The 22,733-nt window shown below is 35.6% G+C and overlaps 1 protein-coding gene across 3 annotated transcripts; it reads left to right on the top strand.

Moving 5' to 3' along the window:
* Positions 1-538: 538 nt before the first annotated feature.
* On the top strand, positions 539-16,758 carry LOC134266670 (dentin sialophosphoprotein-like). 3 transcript variants are annotated; one of them, XM_062748885.1, is made up of 6 exons: positions 539-1,547; positions 5,878-5,988; positions 8,608-8,660; positions 9,062-9,157; positions 12,369-12,513; positions 13,541-16,758. In XM_062748885.1, the coding sequence occupies exons 1-6, from the start codon at positions 1,364-1,366 to the stop codon at positions 15,649-15,651; spliced, it is 2,700 nt and encodes an 899-aa protein (XP_062604869.1). In that variant the 5' UTR covers positions 539-1,363; the 3' UTR covers positions 15,652-16,758. The 3 variants fall into 3 exon arrangements, with proteins under 3 accessions (XP_062604869.1, XP_062604868.1, XP_062604867.1); XM_062748884.1 differs by lacking the exons at positions 539-1,547; positions 5,878-5,988 and having other exon boundaries at positions 8,563-8,660; positions 9,038-9,157; positions 13,541-15,667; positions 16,126-16,756; XM_062748883.1 differs by lacking the exons at positions 539-1,547; positions 5,878-5,988 and having other exon boundaries at positions 8,563-8,660; positions 9,038-9,157.
* Positions 16,759-22,733: the final 5,975 nt, after the last annotated feature.

Genomic DNA, 22,733 nt, shown 5'->3' with positions numbered 1-22,733 from the left:
TAGTAATGTACTCTTTGTTAATCTCCCTAGACAAGTGAGAGTAAAGGAGTTTTTTTTAAGTTTCTCACCAATCAGAAAATTAGAAATAATTATCAATAATTAATCAACTATTGTAAATAAAGAAATTAGTGTCAGTGCCTGATTGCATGGTTCTAATGGGGAAAGGGGGGGCTAAGTGACAGAATTGGGACAGAACTACATGTATAAAGATGTTTTTTGAGATTTAGTGATTTCATGGAATTGAGATATTTTCGTTGATCTTATCTAAATTTAAAAATATCTCTTATGCATCTCCAATTTTCGGAATTTTTAATAGGCATAATACTACCCCCCCCTTCCGGAGATGCCTGTCATGTCATACATGCAATATTTTCGCACATATGATTTTTGTTTTTGTTTTAGGGACATATATGTAAATTACACAATCGTTTTAAACGCTTTCTAATTTTTGAAAAATTAAAACCTATTTTTTGAAATCATTGTTTGACTAGGGACATGTAAGTGGTCCTATGCTTTTCTGTCCGTCGTCAGATTTACGATGTGTCAGTGGTTCTGTGTCGTCTTCTTTACACGCGAATCCTGACATCTCTCATACATCGGTTGTCATAGCCCTGACGCTGGCTAAAGCAGGTGCCCGCGGGGTCACACCGCGACAAATCAGGCGATCTATCTCCAGGTTTAAATTTATCCCAAGTTTAATTCGGGTTGTATATCTTGTTGCGTAACTTATCCCCGAGATTGTATCACACAATATAAATCTATCATTCACACTTGCTTACTAGGTGATGTAATAATTATTGTATTAATCCCGTCACGCTAGTTAATTCAAAGGTTTAAAATTCCAGCGGTGAGAATTCGCGTGTCGGCCTCGTAAGGTTACCTGAATACGCGATATACACCTGTAGGTATTTTATACAGGTAAGAGAGAATCTTGGAATGCTGTTTATCTACCTTGGCTAATCAATATTTACACCGTAGAAACATTAGGTATGCCAGCAATTCAACAGTCCCACATTCACAGCGCGGGCTCCGTGCATTACTTTCAGTTTCGGCCCGTCCTGTGACAAAGTTTTTGGTGTGGTCATACCTGACAGACCTGCTGTTCACTCATGGATGACCGCGGTCCACATTCTTGTGCTAGTTGTTTTGAATACTATAAATCTGTACGCGATACAGAGATCGCTTTCCTTTGTGTCAGTTGAATGCTTTTTTTTCTAAACACTTCTCAGCTTATCCTCTGATGTCTCTTATTTATATTTTTAAAAACCCGAAACACTTCATTATTTTAACAGCAGTGTGAATTTTATGCCATGTGCCGATGATATTTTTACTGGGATTTTAACGTGAGTAATTTGTGTGGACTATGTTGGAGGGAGTTGTCATTATTCTGATCGTGGGAGGATGCTTGGACGTGGTGGTGGGGCAGCAGAATTGTCCGGAACAGACCGATCCCGCTGTCATCATCGTGGCCACCATCTTCGCGACTCTGGCCGTCGTTTTTATCGTCGCCGGTGTCATCTTCTTCTTAATATGGAGGCGACGAAAAGGTGAGCTTTATACGGGAATGTAACAAAACGCAGAGTTAACATTATAATTATTAAAGTTTATTATTATTTTCACGTCTTTCTTCAAACCCCAAAAAGAAATGGAGAGAAATTTTGATGCGCCTGGTAAAATTTTTATCTTTATAAAGACAGCTGCGACGCTCTAAGTTCCGATAGCAGTATATTAACTGGAATTCAAACCCTCAAAAACCACCTCAGATTTAATCAAGTGTAAATCATGAATCGAAATTCATAAAGCAGAGAAAAATTATAATGCCAGAGCAGTGAAACGGTACGAAATTTCTGGTGACAATGGAGAGGAATGTTAAGGAATGATAAATAGGCGCGTCCTACGACACGGGAATAAGAGACCAGTGTCATACATAGCGGTAATAAAATACATATTAATGTGGCTTTCGTCGGCGGAATATGTATTGTAGATATTTATAAAGGCAGAACCTCTACCCATTAAGGTTTTTTTATGCACTGTACAATTAGGGCGTCTTGCTCTATATCTGACAAATCAGAGGGGTTTGCTCGGGACTGTCTCATGCCTTTAGTGTTGAATATCTAATAACCAGTCTGTATTCTAAAAGTCTGTTCATTTTGAACATAAGGCCTCTTGATAGCCCATATAACAATAAATTAAGCTCACTTGGACACAAGCTGTTGCTCAAATTCCCTCGGACAGATACAGGGATGGACAGTGAATTTGGACAATGTCCAAGCTCCGCTTAGAAAGTTCTCTTTATTATTAATAAAAACAGACGGTCTTCAGTCCTCTCATTGATAAAACCACTCCGGGCAGTAAACGCATTAGGAGATTTAAAGTTTTAACTATATATATATGTGTATTATTGTAAAACCAGAAAACTGGGCCTCAGAAGAAATCGGAAAATCTCCTCTACTTGTGTATAATTTTGGCGGGAAAACGTCTCGTCCGCTGAAATTTTCTATACGTCAAGTATTTTGTATTAAACCAGTGAACAGTCCCTGCAGAATTAAATTTGTTAATTTTCCTCTGTTTGATACACGTATATACGTAGTCGTATTCGGTACTGACTGTACCAGCAATATATATACACTGTAGCATATCCCCAAATTCTTGTTTAAGGTAGTCCGATCCTCAGGTTTATAAAATTAGCAGTTAAGGGTAATCAAAAATACTCATAAAAATATCTCTGAATTCACAAAGTTATGTAAATTTGTCCACAGTATTTCTTTAAAGTTAAAGATTAAAGTTAATCATATTATATAGGAAAAATTGTCAAATCTCCTATATTTTTGCAGAAAAAGCGAATTGGAATATCAGCAATGCATTTTCCAATTGCAAATTGATCAACAAATACATTTTAGGTTAAAAAATTATAGGTATCCAGGCATTCACAGAAATTCTAATGATTTTTATACTTATTTGGTATTTTTTGTCTTCTATTTCCGTCATGTATTCTATAAAACATAGTGTAAAATGCTCTTGCTATCATTGCAAGACACCACAAATCACTTCTTATTTCATATCATGCTAATAAGCATTGGTATCTAAGGCTGGAATCAAGAAAATCTTATTTCTCTAAAACTATAAAAAAAATTTCCTTTTATAGGGTACAAATGTCAACTTTTATAAGACCTTTCCTAAGACTTCCAAAAACCTTGAATCTTATAAAGACGAATAAAATGAAAATTGATGCACGAAAATTTTTTATTTTCAAGCTTCATTTTGATGCATTTCAAATTAAATATTAATTTTTGGAGTTATCCTTCCTGTCTGAGGATCGGATATCCTTAAGTCCATTCGGATTTAGTCGATAGAAGTAGCCATATAGGTGGGGGGATTACATGTATATATTTCGGACTGGGGATAGTTGGGGTTAAATTCTTTGGGTGGGAGACTGAAGTTGAGTCTTTGGTTGGTGTGGGTGGGGTGGGGGTTGAGTTCCTTTGTTTGGATATTTATATTATGTATAGGCAAATAAAAAAAAACAAATATATATTTGTAAAAAATGTGTATCACAGTATGATACTGTAATTGTTAAGTTCCGTGTGATATTTTGTGTAACACAATATTGTTACCGTAAAAATTACGTAGCAATCACAGGCACTTGTTTCTGTAATAAATTTTGACCCATAGTATAATAATAACACCCTTGTGTTACTATTATACTATGGGTCAAAAATTTATTACAGAAACAAGTGCCTGTGACGCAAAAGTATTAAAGTATTCTTAAAAAACAAAAAACTTAATTTATTTTTCATCAAATATTTAACAAAGTTCATTTTTTTTTATGAATCGGGATCGGCATGTCACTTTTGCGGCTTCAAGAGCCCGCGCTGCTGTCTGTAGTCTGAAATGGGGTGATTATTGATGTACGTTATTTTGATGGATGTTTAATGTCTTTTTCATATATTTTTCTCTTATTTCACAAGTTTTTGTAGATAACAAATATGGTATTAAGTTTTTTCAGCATGTAAGCACTGGGCTAGCGCTAAAAAAAGTATTCATACTTTTATTCCAAGAGTGAGGACGTTTTTTTAAAATAAGAAATTCGGTTATTATTTGGAAAAATTGCTTTGGATCTAAGCAATTATACATGCATGTGTATTATGACAAGTTGTACAAAATGTAATGGGAGAGGAGAAAAATTAACGGACCAGACATTGATTCAAACCCGGGCCTCTTGAATTCCTGAGTTGATAAAACATTCTATTTTTTCTTCGTGGCAGCTACACACCTTGTTAACAGTTGGATTATACTACCAACTGAGCAACTTACGTGTACCTACATGCTATTGAACCCCTTCACATGATTATAAGTAACACCCCCCCCCCCCCCAGTAAAATAGTTTTCTGCCCTCAACTCTTGCAGGTTATTCCCAGTACTGGCATATCTTTTCTCTGTCATATCCTGGGCATGACACCAAATGTATTATATGTATTATGGGAGAGGAGAAAATCATGACAGGCCAGACCAGATTTGAACCAGGGCCCTTGAATCTCTAGTTAGGAGCTATACCAATTGAATGAGCAATCTGACCATTGGTAATAACAATCAAATCTGTCAGCCCGTTACAATTGATTGAATGTTGTTATATCAACAAACTAAATAATGTCCCAAATGTAGTTGTAAAAGCTACATTGTAGGACAACCATTTGAAAACCATGCCAAAAGAACTGTTATGATATGAAGCAACATTACAGTTAGAAGCTAGCAATAATCTAGGTTTATGATATGGGACATAGTACGAACTTAGCTGACCCCGGGATATTAAGCCTGACCCTTGTTTAGGATACCTGTTTCAGTGATGGTTTTCAGCTGACAATCTGATGAAGAGGGATTACTGCAGTAGATTTGTCAGTCGGTTGATGGCTCCCCCTTTGAAGATGAACAGTTTCTTTCAAATCAGCTTAGAAATTACTGATTGGTGTCTGCCGATTGTGATGAATTGTTCGGAAATAATCAAGATCATTGACAGAATTCTGAACTTGAAAGAGGTTTATATTTTCAAAGAAGTTCAAATAAGTACATTTTTGGCTTGAGCATGAATTTGATGTTCACATCGCTTGGGATTGAGGTATCCATAGAATGATCAATCTGAACTGACCATAAGAAGAGGGTGTTTATTTGATTCTATAAATTAAAATGACCTTAAATTGTTAGTTGATATTAAAATTTGGTTCTCTAAATGTATAATGTTTGTTGTTTAGGGCTCATCCAAAGAAAGTCCACTTTGCAACTAAGCTGTTTTCTAACATTAAGTTAAAACAAATTTTACTATTATACAGAGAAAAAAGATTTGTTTGAAAAGGGGAATTTTATGGAATTTAGTCATGTGAAAAGCAAAGAGTTGATTAATGGCATCTGATATCTTGCAATTTTAGAGTTCAGGTTGGGCACATTTTGCGACAGAATATTAGAAACAAAATTATCTTAATCTCTGTCACACCCAAAGGTTCAACACAAACAACCAACAAACTGAGAGCTAACCAACCCACAAAATTAAAGCTAACCAATTTGTTTTAAATATGTGTACATGTATGTATGAAATCAACCCACAAAATTAAAGCTTAACCAATTTGTTATAAATACTGTGCCTGTGTGAAATCAACCCACAAAATGAAAATGATAAAAGCTTACAAATTTCTTTAAAATACTGTGATGTTTGAAACTCACCTAAAATCATGCTTATTTATAAAGCTTAATATAATGTAAATTAAGCTAGCTTTCTCATTGCATCATAGGTTTAAGCTTGCTCTGCAGTATTGTACATACCCAATGTACCAGTGAATACTGTATATATATACCGTGTTTTTTATTATTGAGTTGTTTATATTTTAGATCTGAAGTCAGACAAGGAGAAGCCTGCCAATTTCAGGGATGGTGAGGACCTGGGAGTGTCTAATCCGGCCTACCTGGACGGGGAGGGGGACCTCAGCTTAGCAGAGCAAGGCAAGTACATGTATACAATGTAAATCATTCAGAACCTTATAGCTACATCTTAGAAACTCGCCTGACTACACAAAGAGGGAGCAGAAAAGACTAAGACAAGAAGTACTGCAGTCATGTAAAGGTACGGCTTCAGTTTCTCTCAATCCCCATCCCAGTATACATATTATATATACCCCTAGAACCAACCTAAAAACAGGGCTTTAATTACAGGTAATACCATAATGTCAAAACCTTAAGATTTGGACAATATGCTGAAATAAAGTCCTCAATACCATCTCTTCTCTTGTTATGAACTTATGATGGGCCATGTATGTTTTATCCGTGGTGTATTGGGATACACAATATCATAAACTCTATAATGTGATGCATGTATACAGATTTCCTTTCTGTCTTTAATTGGAATCAATCAATTACCATGTCATATGAATAAAGACTTGTAAAATAGGTGACTTAGTGAGATATATATCTGAACTGCTAGATATATCTACGTCTTTACTGTACCTCGATCTATATCTACATGTACCTCTATCTTGTTAGGGTGAATCAGCCACAATTTTATGTTACCTTTTTTTTTGGGTCTGGTAATTTCATCTGGTCAATATTTCAAGGTCATCATCCACCTGTCACACTGACCAGGTTAAATGTAGATAAAACGCACTTGACATTAAATTTGTTGGACACTGACAGACAAAATATATCCGGTATGTCTAATGGTCCTACCAAGTATAAGTAAATAGCTATTGATATGTTTTTAAGTGTTTTTAGTTTAAATGAAAAACTTAATAGAATATCCTATAGGCAATAAGAGAAAAGCCTCTGGTTGAATGGCAAATGTAGATCATTGATATAATATGAGAATTTTAAATTGATTCATAACTAGGAGATAATTATACTAAGAATATTGAATTAATTTTCAAACATTTTAAAATTGAGATATATTGAGGAACAGAAAACTAAATGCATATAATTTGGATAATTGGGATTCAGTCAAAAATCATTAATTTTAATTCCGTGCAGTGACGACAATTTTTAACAAACTGAATAGAAAAAAGAAGAATAGTGTGGGGTGTTAAAGACAATTTTGATGCTATCTGTGATTTACTTTTTGTGGCTGAGATAGAGGGAAATAGTCAGCATGGTTAGATACCCAGAGGCTACTGGTGTCAGTGTCTTATTCTCAGGCCTTCTGTACATCTGATACACCCATTACACCACTGATAATATCTACCTAAACACAAAATATTTAAAGCAAGTTAAGAAGAAATTCTTCATTGGATTTTAAACATTCTGTTTTAAGAGCAATTTCTTGTACTTTAAAAGAAATAAAAAGAGAATTTTAAAACAAGACAGAACTAGGGGACAGTAAACATTTAATATCGTGATGATAATTTATGATGTAGACTATTTCCTCTGTGTTTATTCTGAGATTTTTTTCATTGTTTTACCTGAAGGCATGCTGTAAAATGTGAGGTAATTTTTCAAACTTTTAACAAGTATTAGGATTCCTCATTAAGTCTGCATTCCTGGGCATATCGGCTCTATTAAAGCAGGACTGACGTGTTGATAAAGTTTTAAAAATCTGACCCTGACATGTAAAAATATTGAGACATTTCCTGCTAACAGCTGATGAGATGAACTGGTAAAAACAGCTATAGGTGAAGTTACTAGAACAATGCTACTTGGTCATTACTTCACTTTACTCGGCCATTCTGAGGGTCAACAGGAGGCAGAAGAATTTTGATGTTGATTTTTAAATACCTATAATAGTCCTATATTGACTAAAGTTGATTTCAAGAACCATGCAGTTCATCTTGTATGAAACATAAAGAGGCAATTGCAATTCTAAACATCCATGGTCTGAGAACAACATGCAATTTTAGTCACTTCCAAAGTCAATTATTCTGTAATTAATAGGTTTTTACTTGAAATGAATTAAAAACAACCTTTTTTTACATATGTTAATCATACAAAGGTCTCCCCCAAAATGTGAGGCTATCCCTAAAATTCCCTTTCCATAAAATTAAGGCATGGGTATTTAACATAATTATACAGAATATTGATCGATGAACCAATATGAACTAGACAAAATTAAAGTAGCTGGAGATGTCAGTGCCACATTCAGAAAAATAAAATTTCTAGTATGTAATGTTTTCAAATTCTTACAGAAATAGTGTAGAAATATTTTGAATTGATATGAAATACATGTATGTTCATTATGTTGAATATGAACATGATGAATATGAAATTATTCAAATGAACATATCATGGCACTTCTATCATGCTATGTATAAGTTTTTATTGAGAGGGTGTAGTGTCCCATACATTCCCACTGGTTTATAATTACTTTTCAAGTACATGTATAGCTGTAATTTTGGTACATGATGGACCTCAGTGTCCCATTTCTGATTTTGTCAATTTTCTACAAGTTTTTTGTAAGTTTTTCTTCTCTCTCCAGTTTAATTGATGAATGATCTGCCATTACTAGCTTCAGGTACCATTAAGCTCTTGGCATCCATAAAAATAAAATGATGTCCTGATGGATCACAGATAATTTTGTCATCTGTCAGGTCTGTCAAAGTTTTGAATGAAAATCTATTGTATTTTCTTTTATGTTGACAGGTGTTGGTGGATATATACAATGTAGAGAATTCTCCACTCCAACCCAAAATCAGGTATGTTAGTTATATATACAATGCTGAGAATTCTCAAAAATTTGAAATTCTAAATGGCAAAATGAAATCATTTCAGATTTTTCCGATCTTCCTGATCATGACAAGGAACATACAGCAAGTGTGACCGTTTGACAGGGGATGCTCACTCCTCCATAGCACCTGATCATTACCCTTATTCAGTTGAATTTAGATAATGCAAAATATTTTGAAAAACAAAAAAGAAAAAGCTAAATATAGTCTCCTATTGAATAAACTTATAATATAACAAGAGTATAAGTCATTAAATTCAGTTGTGTATAATTATTTCAAAATATTTACAGATCTGCTGCTGAAAACATAGGTGATGAACACGCTATATAATTTTCTCTCATTTCCAGGGTCCTAACCTGTCTGGAACCAAGTCGTCGGCTAAAAAGAAGTCATGGTCCCCCAACTCCAAGTCAGACCTTCCCCCGGGGAAACAGGGCACCCACGGGTCACTGGACGACCTCTGTATGGTAGGTTTTATTCTGTGACTGTGGTTCTATGACTATTAAATGAAATGTTGGCTTCATTGTCAAGTACAATCGGGGAACATATTGGGCGCGCTTGATTAATCTACACCTCTACCCAGTGTACACTTCTCAATAATCAAGTGCAAAAGTGTACACTTTAGGTGTACACCATCTACACCCTGTGCAGGGCATGTGTAGGTAATTACACTGAAAATTCAATATGGCTGACAAATGCCAAGATGGTAAAACTTCAGAATGTCTTTTTCTGTATTTGAGTTTACTGTCAAGTATTTGATAGGTTGACTGTAATGAATTTTTTTTTTTGGTAAGTTAGTGGACAGTGTTTTTAGCATTTTATGGAAAATGGAAAAACTTCATAATTTGTAAAATAAAAAATATGCAAGTTTTGCAAGTTTGAATGATAAAGTCTCTAGATATTTTTGACAATGGCTAGATATTTACCGTAGTTATAAGGATAATTATGGGCAGCTGGGAAAATGTTTTATGGAAAAAATCTTTGCCTTTTGGTAAAATGTTTTGTTTTAATTAAATGGATTTTAAGAAATGTTCACTATCACAACAAATAGTTTATTAGAAAATTGTCTGCAAGTAGGATCCCCTCAGTTGGTTGAAATTTTGACGTCCATGTTGAATTTGCTACACTACACCCAATTTCACTTGATTATAAGGTGTTAATCGTCTACACGGGGTGTAGTAAGGTGTAGACAAATCAAGCACGCCCATTGACTATGGACTTTGGTTATAAGGCAATTGATAGAATTCTTATAATATTTTCCTTTCCCCTTTTTTGTATGACCTCTTTTTCTAGTCACTGTTTGTACCTACAGGAAATTGAGTTGATTATAATTGTTATTATAATTATATTTCCCTATACATTATTGTACATTGAGTTATACAAAAATATTTCTTACATCTAATTGCAACATCCCAGATTATTTAGGATTTTAACCAACAATAAAATCTATTAAACTTAAAGTCTTAAACTTATGTTGTAAGAAATACATTGTTATAGTCAATCAAAATCTTCTGTAAAATATATCTTGTATCTAACAAAACACTCGGTAAAACATGATCATCGAAGTTGAAAAACTATTTGTAACTTGTAGGAAAGGTAAAGGTGTAAATGGATGCATTATTAATCACAGATGGAATGCCCTTTTGGCAAATGTATTGATTAATGTGCTTCAGTTCCCCAGGAAAATTCAGGGAAAAATAAACAAAAAGTCACGTACAAATATACACATACATGTAATGAACAAAATACATTAAAAAAAAAAGCCATGTACAAATATACACATACACGTCACGAGGAAAATACAGAAAAAAACACCAAAAAACCCCCACAAACAAACACCCCTTACCATTGTTGCCTGCTGGGAACTATTGTTTTTGGATTTTGCTGATCATGGTTACTGTACCTCTACTTGACATAAAATGTATACTAAGTCTTATTATTGCCAGCATGTTTTATGACAGAACAGCATTGAATGAAACAGATAGACTTATTATGATCTATGTCTGTATGCATGTGTATATCTCTTGTCCACTCCTTACTTCCATATAAAGCCTGATCTGTGTTTATTTTCTATTTTGGCTGCCCCCTAAGCTGGTCCCTTTATAACAGGGTGACACAAGTTTAATGTGTCCAATGATCACCTAATAACAACGCGAGATAAGTTTGTCCTTAGGGAGGACTAAGGTCTGTTGGTGTCCACTCGGGAGTATCAGAATAATGACCCCCTAAATGGATACTCAATACATCTAACTGATGGCTTATATCAGTAAAACCAATTGGTGTTAAAAGTTTGGCTTGTACAATTAAAGTCCCATATAGTGTAAATAAAATGATACATATGTCTATTTAAACAGAAAGATACACTCTATTGCAATGTCAATATATCATCAAAGTAAACAATCCATCTCAAGTATGGTATATATAATCCATTGTAAATTGTCCACATGTAATCCATTGTAAAATGTCACAATCTATATAGGGCCAGTTTTGCTAGAATTAACTGTTATGAGGATAAGCAATGTTTGTTATTTAATATTGCCATTGACTTGTATTTTTTCTGTATGAAGTAAATGAACCTGAATGCATGTCATCCTTTAACATTGAGGTTTAGTAATTGACCATTCCTGCAGACTATTTATATCAGATGTATAGGTTTGACCATCACTGACTATTTATATCAGATGTATAGGTTTGACCATCATGGACTATTTATATCAGATGCAGCTTCCTTCAGGTTGATCATTAGACCAAGCCTGGACAACCCTATAATTGAATTAAGCTTTCATTGGTTGTTGATTAGAATCTGAGGTTTTGTTTGTGTCCTATCATTGTGTATGATCTCCTTTCATGGCTGCTGGGAGATTGTTCCATCGACTTAATATGCCCTAGCCCTAATCTTCTTTCTCTGCCACCAAGGGACGTTAATCTATGCCCTATCCATTCTTTATCACTGACTGCATACAAGGCAGTTTTGTTTTTGAATTCATTCACAAAGTTTTTCTTTACTGTCTCGTGTTACGGGGTATTGTTTTCACCATATGCTGCGGGGACACGGGACTATTAAGCCAGCGTTTCCTTTAACAATCAATAGAAACACTTTGTAAAACTGTCAGTAATCAGTCCATGGAATCTCATTGACACACTTGTCAGAGAAATACAGAGCCTATAAATTATTACATTTTATACAGCCCATCTTGTTTGACAAGCTTATATCATTGTAATGATATAATTGTGCTTTGAATAAAGATGTAGGACCAAGCTTAAGAAAAGCTTCTGATGAAAATATATCCTTAAAAAATGAAATTGAAATGCCATAATAGATTATGTATGTCCATCTTGGAGAGATGAATAAAGCAAGTTTTGATGGTTATCAATACAATTTTGTTTTTAATAATTTAATACAAAAATATTTCATGGATCTTTAATAGGGATTTATGTAATTGTTTAAACTGTATCATGCAGCTCCTCGGAGTGAATCTAAGTTACAATTTATTTATATGACTATATTAAGGTATAAAACAACACAGATCAGTTGGGATAAGGAAGATTTCATGCAAGAAGCAAAAGCTAATTATTGTGTAAAAAACTAAATGTATTGCTGTAGATTGTGGAACAGAATACTTTTCAGTTCTTCAATTATTTTTCATCATACAGTAACATTTTTGTTGACTTTTTTAGGACCCGGAAATTTCCAGTGTCTGGTTACAGAGTCAAGACTTTGTGGGACTAGGATTTAACATCGCCGGAAGTATGAGGGACGGAATATTTGTCAGTCAGGTTCACGGCCGGGGACCAGCAGTAGAGTCAGGAAAATTCCATGTTGGTCAGTCAAAGTCCATCTTGATTTATATACTGTATATAATATACATTTAACTGATCTGTTTCTTTTCATTTAGTGTTTGTAAAGTTGTTTTTTTCTAAAAAGTATGAACATGAGGAAATTACCAAATATCTGTTCTCATACTTCATTACACTTTTCCTCTGCTTACCCTAACCCTGCACACATTTAATGCAAACAACTAGAAAATTAGAAAAGCTATTGAATTCCTACATCATTTGTTGTATGTAATTCTTTTCCACTTTTAATGTCTATATCTTATAATACGTGTAAATACATCTTGGGAATTCTCCCTCATAATATTTTTGTTTGATCTTAACAAAGTCCTTTTTCTTCATGATTTATACTTTTATTGATTGAATAATTATGTTAATTTCAATACGATCAGCATAATTGTTACAATCTTTTCACAAATTGCTGAAAATTGTCGGTGTGTGTTCAGAATAAAGCTATATAAATGTGATATTTCATCCAGTTCTTTTACATGCAAGCTTACATTAAGACAAGAGTTGACACCGAAAAGAACATCCATCTCATATTGTAGAGGAACTCACTGTACTGTAAAACGTAATCTCTGTGTAAATGTGTCATTTTGTAAGATTTTCCACTTTACTGTTATTATTATGGTTTTCATACCACACACATCATGTTGCTAAATTTTTCTAATTAATAATGTGAGTAAGAGAACAATTAAAAAATTGAATAACCACAAAATCCTCTTTTAATTGCCATTATTTAACAGTAACATTAGAGTAAAAGACATGGTTTATTCATAAAAGGTGAAAGGCTAATGGTTCTGTTAATTAATATTAGGAAGGATAAACATGATAAATCTTGACATCAGGAAAAAAAAACATGGGCTAAAAAACAAAGAATGTGATAGCATTTGAACTTTTCAGAGTTGCTTTTAATGACAATTTTATTTTAAAAAAAAAAGCATAATACATGAAAAAAAATTGTGCAAATTGCTCAAGAGAGTATAGAGTTCTTAATTATTTGTTTATCATTGTAGGTGACCGTATTCTGAGTGTGACTGTGTCATTTGAGAATATGGTGTACGAGGATGCCCTCACCATTCTCAGCTATGCCTCTCCCTACCCCGTCAAAATCACGCTACAGAAGGAGAAACCGTCCAAATCCAAAGAGAGACGGAGCGGTCACCAGCGGTCGATCCTCAGCCACCCTCTGTATCGCAGTCAGTCCATGGACACACTGCTGAAGATAAACAAAGAGCCGGTGTACACACCAAAGAGGAGCAATAGTGAGATGAGGCAGCCTAAAGAAGTGCTGGACAACCTTAAACAGACGCTGAAGGTCAACGTGGACTCAGACAACAGACAAAGCAGTATCAGCGAACACTCACCAGAAACCAGGCAGAGCAACGTCAGCGAACACTCGCCAGAAATCCACGTCTCAGCGGAGGTAGAGGAGAGTATAGTCACACAGGACAAACAACCAGTGGCTCTCTTACCGCCCCCACCCTCTGGTGACGAGGACGATGACCTCCCACCCCCACAGCCCACCATCCCACCCCCACCCCTGGAGTTTAACGACACACTTGATGGAGAGATATCTACTCCAACCTCTACAAGGATGCAGTTCTCCTCGGCATTCGAAAATCTGAATGAACAAGACAAGTTAGACATGATTCGCTTGTCGTATGAAGATCCAGACACTAAAATCAACAAAGAGGATCTGGATACCAGTTTAACAAAAGATCCAGGATTGGCTGATGTTTCCTTCCAGTCAGACAGCACAGCAACAGAGGGAGAGCCCAAATCTCCAACCACACCAGTCAAACCAGAACGTAAGAAGAAGAAGTCGTCCAGTGAGACATCTAGTCTCTCTTCTCTTGACGAGGCTGGGGAGGGACAGAGGTCTCCACGAGATTTAATGCCAGACATAGTGGAGGATCATATTTCTGTGTTGGTGTCAGGGACTCAAAATGCTGCACCAAGTGTAGAACCTTCAGAGGTGTTTGAGGATGAAATCACTCCGCAGAAATCAGACAGAGAAATAAAAATATCATCTGGAAATATTGAGTTGTCGTCGTGTAATGTGGCAGTGACAAGTGAAGGTGATTTAGCTGATTCTCCTCGGGACACCAGCAGGACGCTCGTGGACTACAGTCTGTCAGACATGGAGAGCACCCTACGCCCCCACACCCCCGAGAATCAACCCTCCATAGACGAAGACATCATCACACCGGTGCAGCTCAAAAGGGGGGAACTAGAGTCCTCCATGTTAAACTATTTCAATGACTCTGGAAACACCTCAACCTCAACTGTAGAAAACCAGCAATCACTGAGAACAGATTCACCCAACACCACCGTCACAAGTGTGGAGTTCAACCTTAACATGAATTCCGATTTATTTTCTACTCCGTACCCAAAGAGAAATACCAAAGAAGGTCACAGTGGAATGTCATATGACATCTCCATGATGGAACTGAATGACATTGAAAAAAAATTGAAACAAAAAACAAAGGAACACACAAAACAGGGTGTGGCCTTTGAGGTTCGTGATGATGTTCTCTCAGGGGAAACTGTGATGTCTCGACTTAATGAGGAGGACATGAGTGGTCATGTGTCACGGACTAAGTCGTGTGAAGACAACCTCGCTAAGAAAGCAATGCTGGACAATTCTTTGAGTTGGTCTGGAAAGCGCCTGGTTCGTGCCGGATCTTTCTCAGAGCTTCCTCAGGATGATTCTAGTGACTGGGTGGACCATAACTCCTTAAATAACGACGAAAGCATCATTTCTCAGGAGGAGGACAAGGACACGTTTAACTCATCAGAAGAAAGCCTAAATAGCAATAATAAAAATGGACTTAAAAAGGCCAAAATGTTTGGTGCTCGTGAAAACCTCGCCAACTTGTCTTCAGAAAACTCGGGATCCCAGCAGTCAATATCAGACTCACTAAGCGGGGGTTCCACTACCCCTCCCCCCTACCTCAGTAATAATGGGGCCCACAACGGGGGCACATCCTCCCAAGATTCCACCCCTGTCAAACCCCACATTAACCTATCTACCTCCAATATTGACTCTTCTGTGAAAGTGGGAGAGAACGGTCCGTATTCTCTCTCAGGGGAGGTAACTCCAGGAGATGAAGAGGACTGCTAAGTAACTGTGTTCTTAGGTATCATAACTAATGGTCAGTGATGGAATTCATGTCACAAGATGAGTCACTGCATGAAATACTTTATTTTTATATGAAAAAAAATATTATGATTATTATATTTCTACATGTGCTTTTAAATGTTTTGTATTCTAAAATTTTAAAAGAAAAATTTCCATTAATATTTTTTTCACTTAATTCCCAGTGATATTTCATGTGAAAGATATTTTTTAACATTTAATTTTGTCATGATTATAAATAATAATGTAATTTAACAAAAGTTTTTGATATTTGTTTTAAAAAAATAATAATCTGTAACTTCTACATTTTTTTTTGATTTTTCTTTTACATTTTTAAAATCAGATCCAACCATTCCTAGTATTTTATTTAAAACTGTTTTTCATTTTTTTTCCAATGGGTGCTCTTTTTGTTTTAAAAATCTGTTTTACATTAAAATATTCTTTTTTATCAGCTTATAGGATTTTCTTAATTCAGAGCCAGTAATGTTCACTATGGGTTAATGAGAGTATGTATTGGAGTGGAAGAGTTATCTTTCTTTTATTTGTGTCCATCAGCTTAAACAAAGAACGGTTTTTTTTATAAACATTATGTAGGAAGAAATGACTTTAAAAGTTCCTCATAATCTGCTCAGAGCATGCTTTTAACTAAAGACACATTCAATGTTAATATCCAACAATCTGTATTTATCATTAATAGTTTTTATTTGAATTGATTCAGAAGTAATATATTATTCTTTCCTATAGAGAGGAAGACATATAAGAGATAAAATTTAATGTGTATACAACATTCTATGTCAAAAAGCAAAGAACAGATTAGAACACAAAATAATGTCATAATTGTACAAAGTATTAGGTACTAATACTAATGAATGTAAATACGCCTGACAAAGTCACCTGTAGTCAAATGTAGATTTCCTAATTAGTAGTAAGTGCTATGTATGAGATACATTATGAACATTTGTAATAAACTATCACAGGTTTTGGGAAGTGTTCAAATTGTTACATAAACATGTAAATATGTATTATTATTATTAATTTGTTTTATTATATATATTTTATATATCTATTATAATAAATATACTCAAGTTTTAATTCAACAAAGTACTGTGTTTGTTTCATAATGGAGTCTGAGAACTACATATTACATATTGATTTTTATGGAAGTTTAATTTTTATATAAACTAATGCATTGAAGGTTCAAAGTTTGATAAGGCATCGTTATTTCCTTTATTTTAACATGCAGATAATTGCTCACTTATATTTGACCATATGATTATAGTTCAAAGGTTCAACCAGTCGAAGACATCTGAGTCGTAGTCATTACATCTAATTAAATATGATTTTTACATCCTCTCAATTTGAACATCAAACTGGAATATTGTCTCTCATCCTACATGACCTGCATGCTGCGATGATGCAAGTCAAAAGCAGGAGGAAAAAAAAACTTATTTGAAAGAAAAATAATAAAAACAGGCATAACAGTATATAATAAATGCGATGCTAATATGGTATATAATTTCATATAATAATGGAAATTAAGTGATGAGACAAAAATCAACTTGTTTCTCACAACTTGTAACAGACATAAAACATAGGTTATCAGAGAATTCAGAGCTCACACCAATGAATGTTATCTTAAAGTAAGGCAAAGTCCCACAATTAACTAACATTCTAGAAGTTTATACATCCCAAAATACAAAATTCATACAATTATGATCAAATGGGGCTTGCGGTTACTTGCAATAGGGAATTGACCTATCCAAAAGCTTCAAATTAATCGCCTATTAAAAAAAATATAATTCATATCCAGCATCTGAAGCAAGTTTAAAAGTGTTCATCCCTAGATACATCATCTTTGCAAAGAACGAGGGCGCTTTTGATTGGCATTCGGCAGGAATCTGGGCGTAATTGAAAAGTGAAAATGTTATCCTCATGTCACATGAAATTTTAACATTTTTGTTATTTATCGAGTTCCTGTGCAAAAGGAAAGGAAAATATTTCCCCAAAATTGAGCTTTGATTTGCTAAAAAATAACTTGAAAATTGGCCAGATCAGACATTTGGTATAAAATTGTACATTTTTAAACACGTTTTTCTAAAATTTTTCTTTCTCTGGGTCTTCTCTCCATGATTTTGAAAACTTATTTGTGTGTATTTTAATTCAAAGAAACAAATACACATTTTTAAAAAATGGAGAGAAGACCCAGAGACCACGAAAAATGAACTTTTTCCCAAAAAAATCCAAATGTGTGAATGTGGTGCTTCTCTGTCCTTTTAAATTCATTTGTATAGTTGTGGCGGTGATAGCTCAGTAAGTAGGGCTGTCTGTTCAGTGCACTCGAAGCGAAAAGTTTTTGGTTCGAGGCTGGCATGGGGCGTTAATTTTTTTTTCATGCAAACAACCATTTATTTTGTCAGTTTTGATGTACTGATGTATTAAAATTTTGAATAAGATAAATTTTATTTCAGTTTGGTTCTCACGCGAAATCAATTCCAATCTTCTATTCTGTAATGTACATGTACACGTATCATGTATCTATGCATTAATTTTTTTTAGATGTTTATTTTTTTGTGAAACATTACTATGTTGTAGTACCCCCTAGGAAAAAAGGACATAAATGTTACAATCTCACAAGGTCAAACTAAATGAAAAAAAACCTATGGACGTGTTTGTAAAATCTGACCAGCTATGTTTAGCCAACCAAAACATGGACATTTAAACCATAAATGATTCATGCAGATCGCACGCCAAATGCACCCATCTTCTTTGGTTTTATATAGACTTTATAGTTCCTTGTTGTAGACCTGCACCCATAACATTTACATGTACATGGTCCATTATCTGGAAAATGTCAGATTCATCATCCATTAGTGTGTATTCTTAAAAGCATCATCCATGCAAGTTTACTCAAACATAGGGCATATACCTGCTTAAGAAGAACCTGCTTCAAAAACTCTTACCTGCTCAATCATCAATAAAACGTAGGTCAGATTCAGCATCCGAAGCAAGTTCATTAGTGTGCGTCCTAAGATGTTTCATCCTTGCCTGTTTGATCAACAGAGGGCTCAAAGTTACTTGGAAATGAGACCTGCATTAAAAAACTGATCTTTTTTACTCATTCAGAAAATGTTGGCCAGATCCAGATCCCAAGGAAACGTGGTTGTATGCATCCTTAGATGTATCATCTACACTGTATGCATTTTTTGTCATCATAGGGCTCACAGTTACTTAGAAATGAGACCTGCACCAAAACATCTACCTGTTCACTCTGTAAAATATTGGCCAGATTCAGCATCCAAAAGAAGCATAATAGTATGCATCTTTAGATACATCAGTCATCCAATTTTGGTCATCATAGGGCTTATAGTTACTTGGAAATAAAACCTACACCAAAAGATTAACTTGTTCACTCATCCGGAAAATGAACGTCAGATCTAGCATCCGAAGCAAGCCTGGTTATATGCATCCTTTGATGTATCATCCATGCAAGTTTGGTCATCAAAGGGTTTATAGTTACTGAAATAAAACATACACCAAAACTGTACCAAAATGTTAACCTGCTTCTAAAACATTAACCTGGTCATTCCTTTGCTGAAATTGCAGCAATGAAACACACGAAGTATCTTCCATGCATATCTGATCAATATAGGACATGTAGAAGTACTTAAAAAGAACATTTCCAAGTACATCTAAGGATGCATGCTACCAGGCTTGCTTCGGACGCTGGATCTGACCTACATTTTCTGGATGAGTAATGAAATTCAAGATTTTGGAGCAGGTTCATTCTAAAGCAGGTATATGCCCTATGTTTGAGCAAAATTATATGGATGATACATCTAAGGATGTAAACTAATTGACTTGCTTCGGATGCTGGATCCGACTTGTTCCAGATAATGGACCAGATAAAAGTTATGTATGCAGGTCTATCACCAAGAAATTATATTCCTATATTGCACAGATGATGCATCAAGAGATGTACAATCTCAAACTTGCTTCAGATGCTGGATATGAATGACATTTTTTTGATGGGCGACTGGTTTGAAGTTTTTGGATAGGTCTATTTCCAAGTTACTGCAAGCCCTCTCAGATCAATTTTGCATTTTGGGATGTTAAATTCTAGACTGTTAGTTAATTGTGGAACTTTGCCTTACTTGAAGACAACATTCACTGGGGGTGATCTCTGTAATCTCTGATTACCTATGTTTTAGTATCTATTAGGTCTAGGATCATCAAATTTTATCAGTTGATACATTTAGTTTGTCATATCATGTTCACTCAAAAGTAGGTTATTGTGACCTTGTTAGCTCACCTGAGCGGTAGGCTCAAGTGAGCTTTTCTGATCAAAATTTGTCCGTCGTCTGTCGTTGTCGTTGTTGTCGTCGTCGTTGTAAACTTTTCACATTTTCATCTTCTCCTCAAAAACCACTGGGCCAATTTCAACCAAACTTGGCACAGAGTATCCTTGGTTGAAGGGAATTCAAGTTTGTTCAAATGAAGGGCCACGCCCTTTTCCAAGGGGAGATAATCATGAATTTGTTAAAAATTAGTGGCATTTTTAAAAAATCTTCTTCTCCAGAACCGCTGGGCCAGGAAAGATGAAACTCATGTGGAAGCATCCTCAGGTAGTGTAGATTCAAGTTTGTTCAAATCAGGACCCCCGGGGGAAGGGTGGGGCCAAAATGGCCGACCCAAGTTTTACATAGGAATATATAGGAAAAATCTTTAAAAATCTTCTTCTCCAGAACCACTGGGCCAGGAAAGATGAAACGTATGTGGAAGCATCCTCAGGTAGTGTAGATTCAAGTTTGTTCAAATCAGGACCCCCGGGGAATATATATGAAAATTTTTTAAAAATCTTCTTCTCGAGAACCACTGGGCCAGTAAAGATGAAACTAATGTGGAATCATCCTCAGGGATTCAAATTTGTTCCAAAATGGCCGACCCAAGTTTTACATAGGAATATATAGGAAAAATCTTTAAAAATCTTCTTCTCCAGAACCACTGGGCCAGGAAAGATGAAACTCATGTGGAATCATCCTCAGGTAGTGTAGATTCAAGTTTGTTCAAATCATGACCCCCGGGGCAAGGGTGGGGCCAAAATGGCCGACCCAAGTTTTACATAGGAATATATAGGAAAAATCTTTAAAAATCTTCTTCTCCAGAACCACTGGGCCAGGAAAGATGAAACTCATGTGGAATCATCCTCAGGTAGTGTAGATTCAAGTTTGTTCAAATCATGACCCCCGGGGCAAGGGTGGGGCCAAAATGGCCGGAATATATATGAAAAATCTTTAAAAACCTTCTTCTCGAGAACCACTGGGCCAGGAAAGATGAAACTCATGTGGAATCATCCTCAGGTAGTGTAGATTCAAGTTTGTTCAAATCAGGACCCCTGGGGCAAGGGTGGGGCCTTGTTTTATATACAAAAATAGGAATATATAGGAAAAATCTTTATAAAATCTTCTTCTCTCGAGAACCACTGGGCCAGGAAAGATGAAACTCATGTGGAATCATCCTCAGGTAGTGTAGATTCAAGTTTGTTCAAATCATGACCCCTGGGGCAAGGGTGGGGCCAAAATGGCCGACCCAAGTTTTACATAGGAATATATAGAAAAAATCTTTAAAAATCTTCTTCTCGAGAACCACTGGGCCAGGAAAGATGAAACTAATGTGGAATCATCCTCAGGTAGTGTAGATTCAAGTTTGTTCAAATCATGACCCCCGGGGCAAGGGTGGGGCCAAAATGGCCGACCCAAGTTTTACATAGGAATATATAGGAAAAATCTTTAAAAATCTTCTTCTCCAGAACCACTGGGCCAGGAAAGATGAAACTCATGTGGAATCATCCTCAGGTAGTGTAGATTCAAGTTTGTTTAAATCGTGACCCCTGGGGCAAGGGTGGGGCCAAAATGGCCGACCCTTGTTTTACATAGGAATATATAGGAAAAATCTTTAAAAATCTTCTTCTCGAGAACCACTGGGCCAGGAAAGATGAAACCCATGTGGAATCATCCTCAGGTAGTGTAGATTCAAGTTTGTTCAAATCATGACCCCTGGGGCAAGGGTGGGGCCAAAATGGCCGACCCAAGTTTTACATAGGAATATATAGGAAAAATCTTTAAAAATCTTCTTCTCCAGAACCACTGGGCCAGGAAAGATGAAACTAATGTGGAATCATCCTCAGGTAGTGTAGATTCAAGTTTGTTCAAATCATGACCCCCGGGGCAAGGGTGGGGCCAAAATGGCCGACCCAAGTTTTACATAGAAATATATATGAAAAATCTTTAAAAATCTTCTTCTCGAGAACCACTGGGCCAGGAAAGATGAAACTCATGTGGAATCATCCTCAGGTAGTGTAGATTCAAGTTTGTTCAAATCATGACCCCTGGGGCAAGGGTGGGGCCAAAATGGCCGATAGGAATATATAGGAAAAATCTTTAAAAATCTTCTTCTCCAGAACCACTGGGCCAGGAAAGATGAAACTAATGTGGAATCAAGTTTTACATAGGAATATATATTAGGAAAATCTTTAAAAATCTTCTTCTCGAGAACCACTGGGCCAGGAAAGATGAAACTCATGTGGAATCATCCTCAGGTAGTGTAGATTCAAGTTTGTTCAAATCATGACCCCCGGGGCTAGGGTGGGGCCAAAATGGCCGACCCAAGTTTTACATAGGGATATATAGGGAAACCTTTTAAAATCTTCTTTTCAAGTACTTCAAAGCTATGATTAGTGATATTTATATGGAATCATCCTCAGGTAGTGTAGATTCTAATTTGTTCAAATGATGAACGCCTGGAGGGGGGGGGGATAAATTCAAGCCCGATGTGCTCAGGTGAGCGCTGTGGCCCCTGGGCCTCTTGTTTTTGAATTTTGCAGGCATTATTTTTCAACTTGTTTCAGAAGCATATATGGGACACTTAAAGGGCGATGATCTTCAAACGTTTCAGTGAATGTATTTTCCTCAGAGAACATTAACTGAAAAGAGGTTTTAAATCTAATTGGCTTAGGATCATCAAACTTTATCAGACAAAGTATGTTGGATCCTCGGAGATCGTCAACTGAT

This window comes from Saccostrea cucullata, unplaced genomic scaffold (assembly GCF_032062105.1).
Source record: "Saccostrea cucullata isolate Sc308-1 unplaced genomic scaffold, CSIRO_AGI_Scuc_v1 ctg2460, whole genome shotgun sequence".
Taxonomy (NCBI): Eukaryota; Metazoa; Mollusca; class Bivalvia; order Ostreida; family Ostreidae; genus Saccostrea; species Saccostrea cuccullata.
The sequence above is the reverse complement of the archived record's forward strand: the minus strand, read 5'-3'. Positions and strand labels throughout refer to the sequence as shown.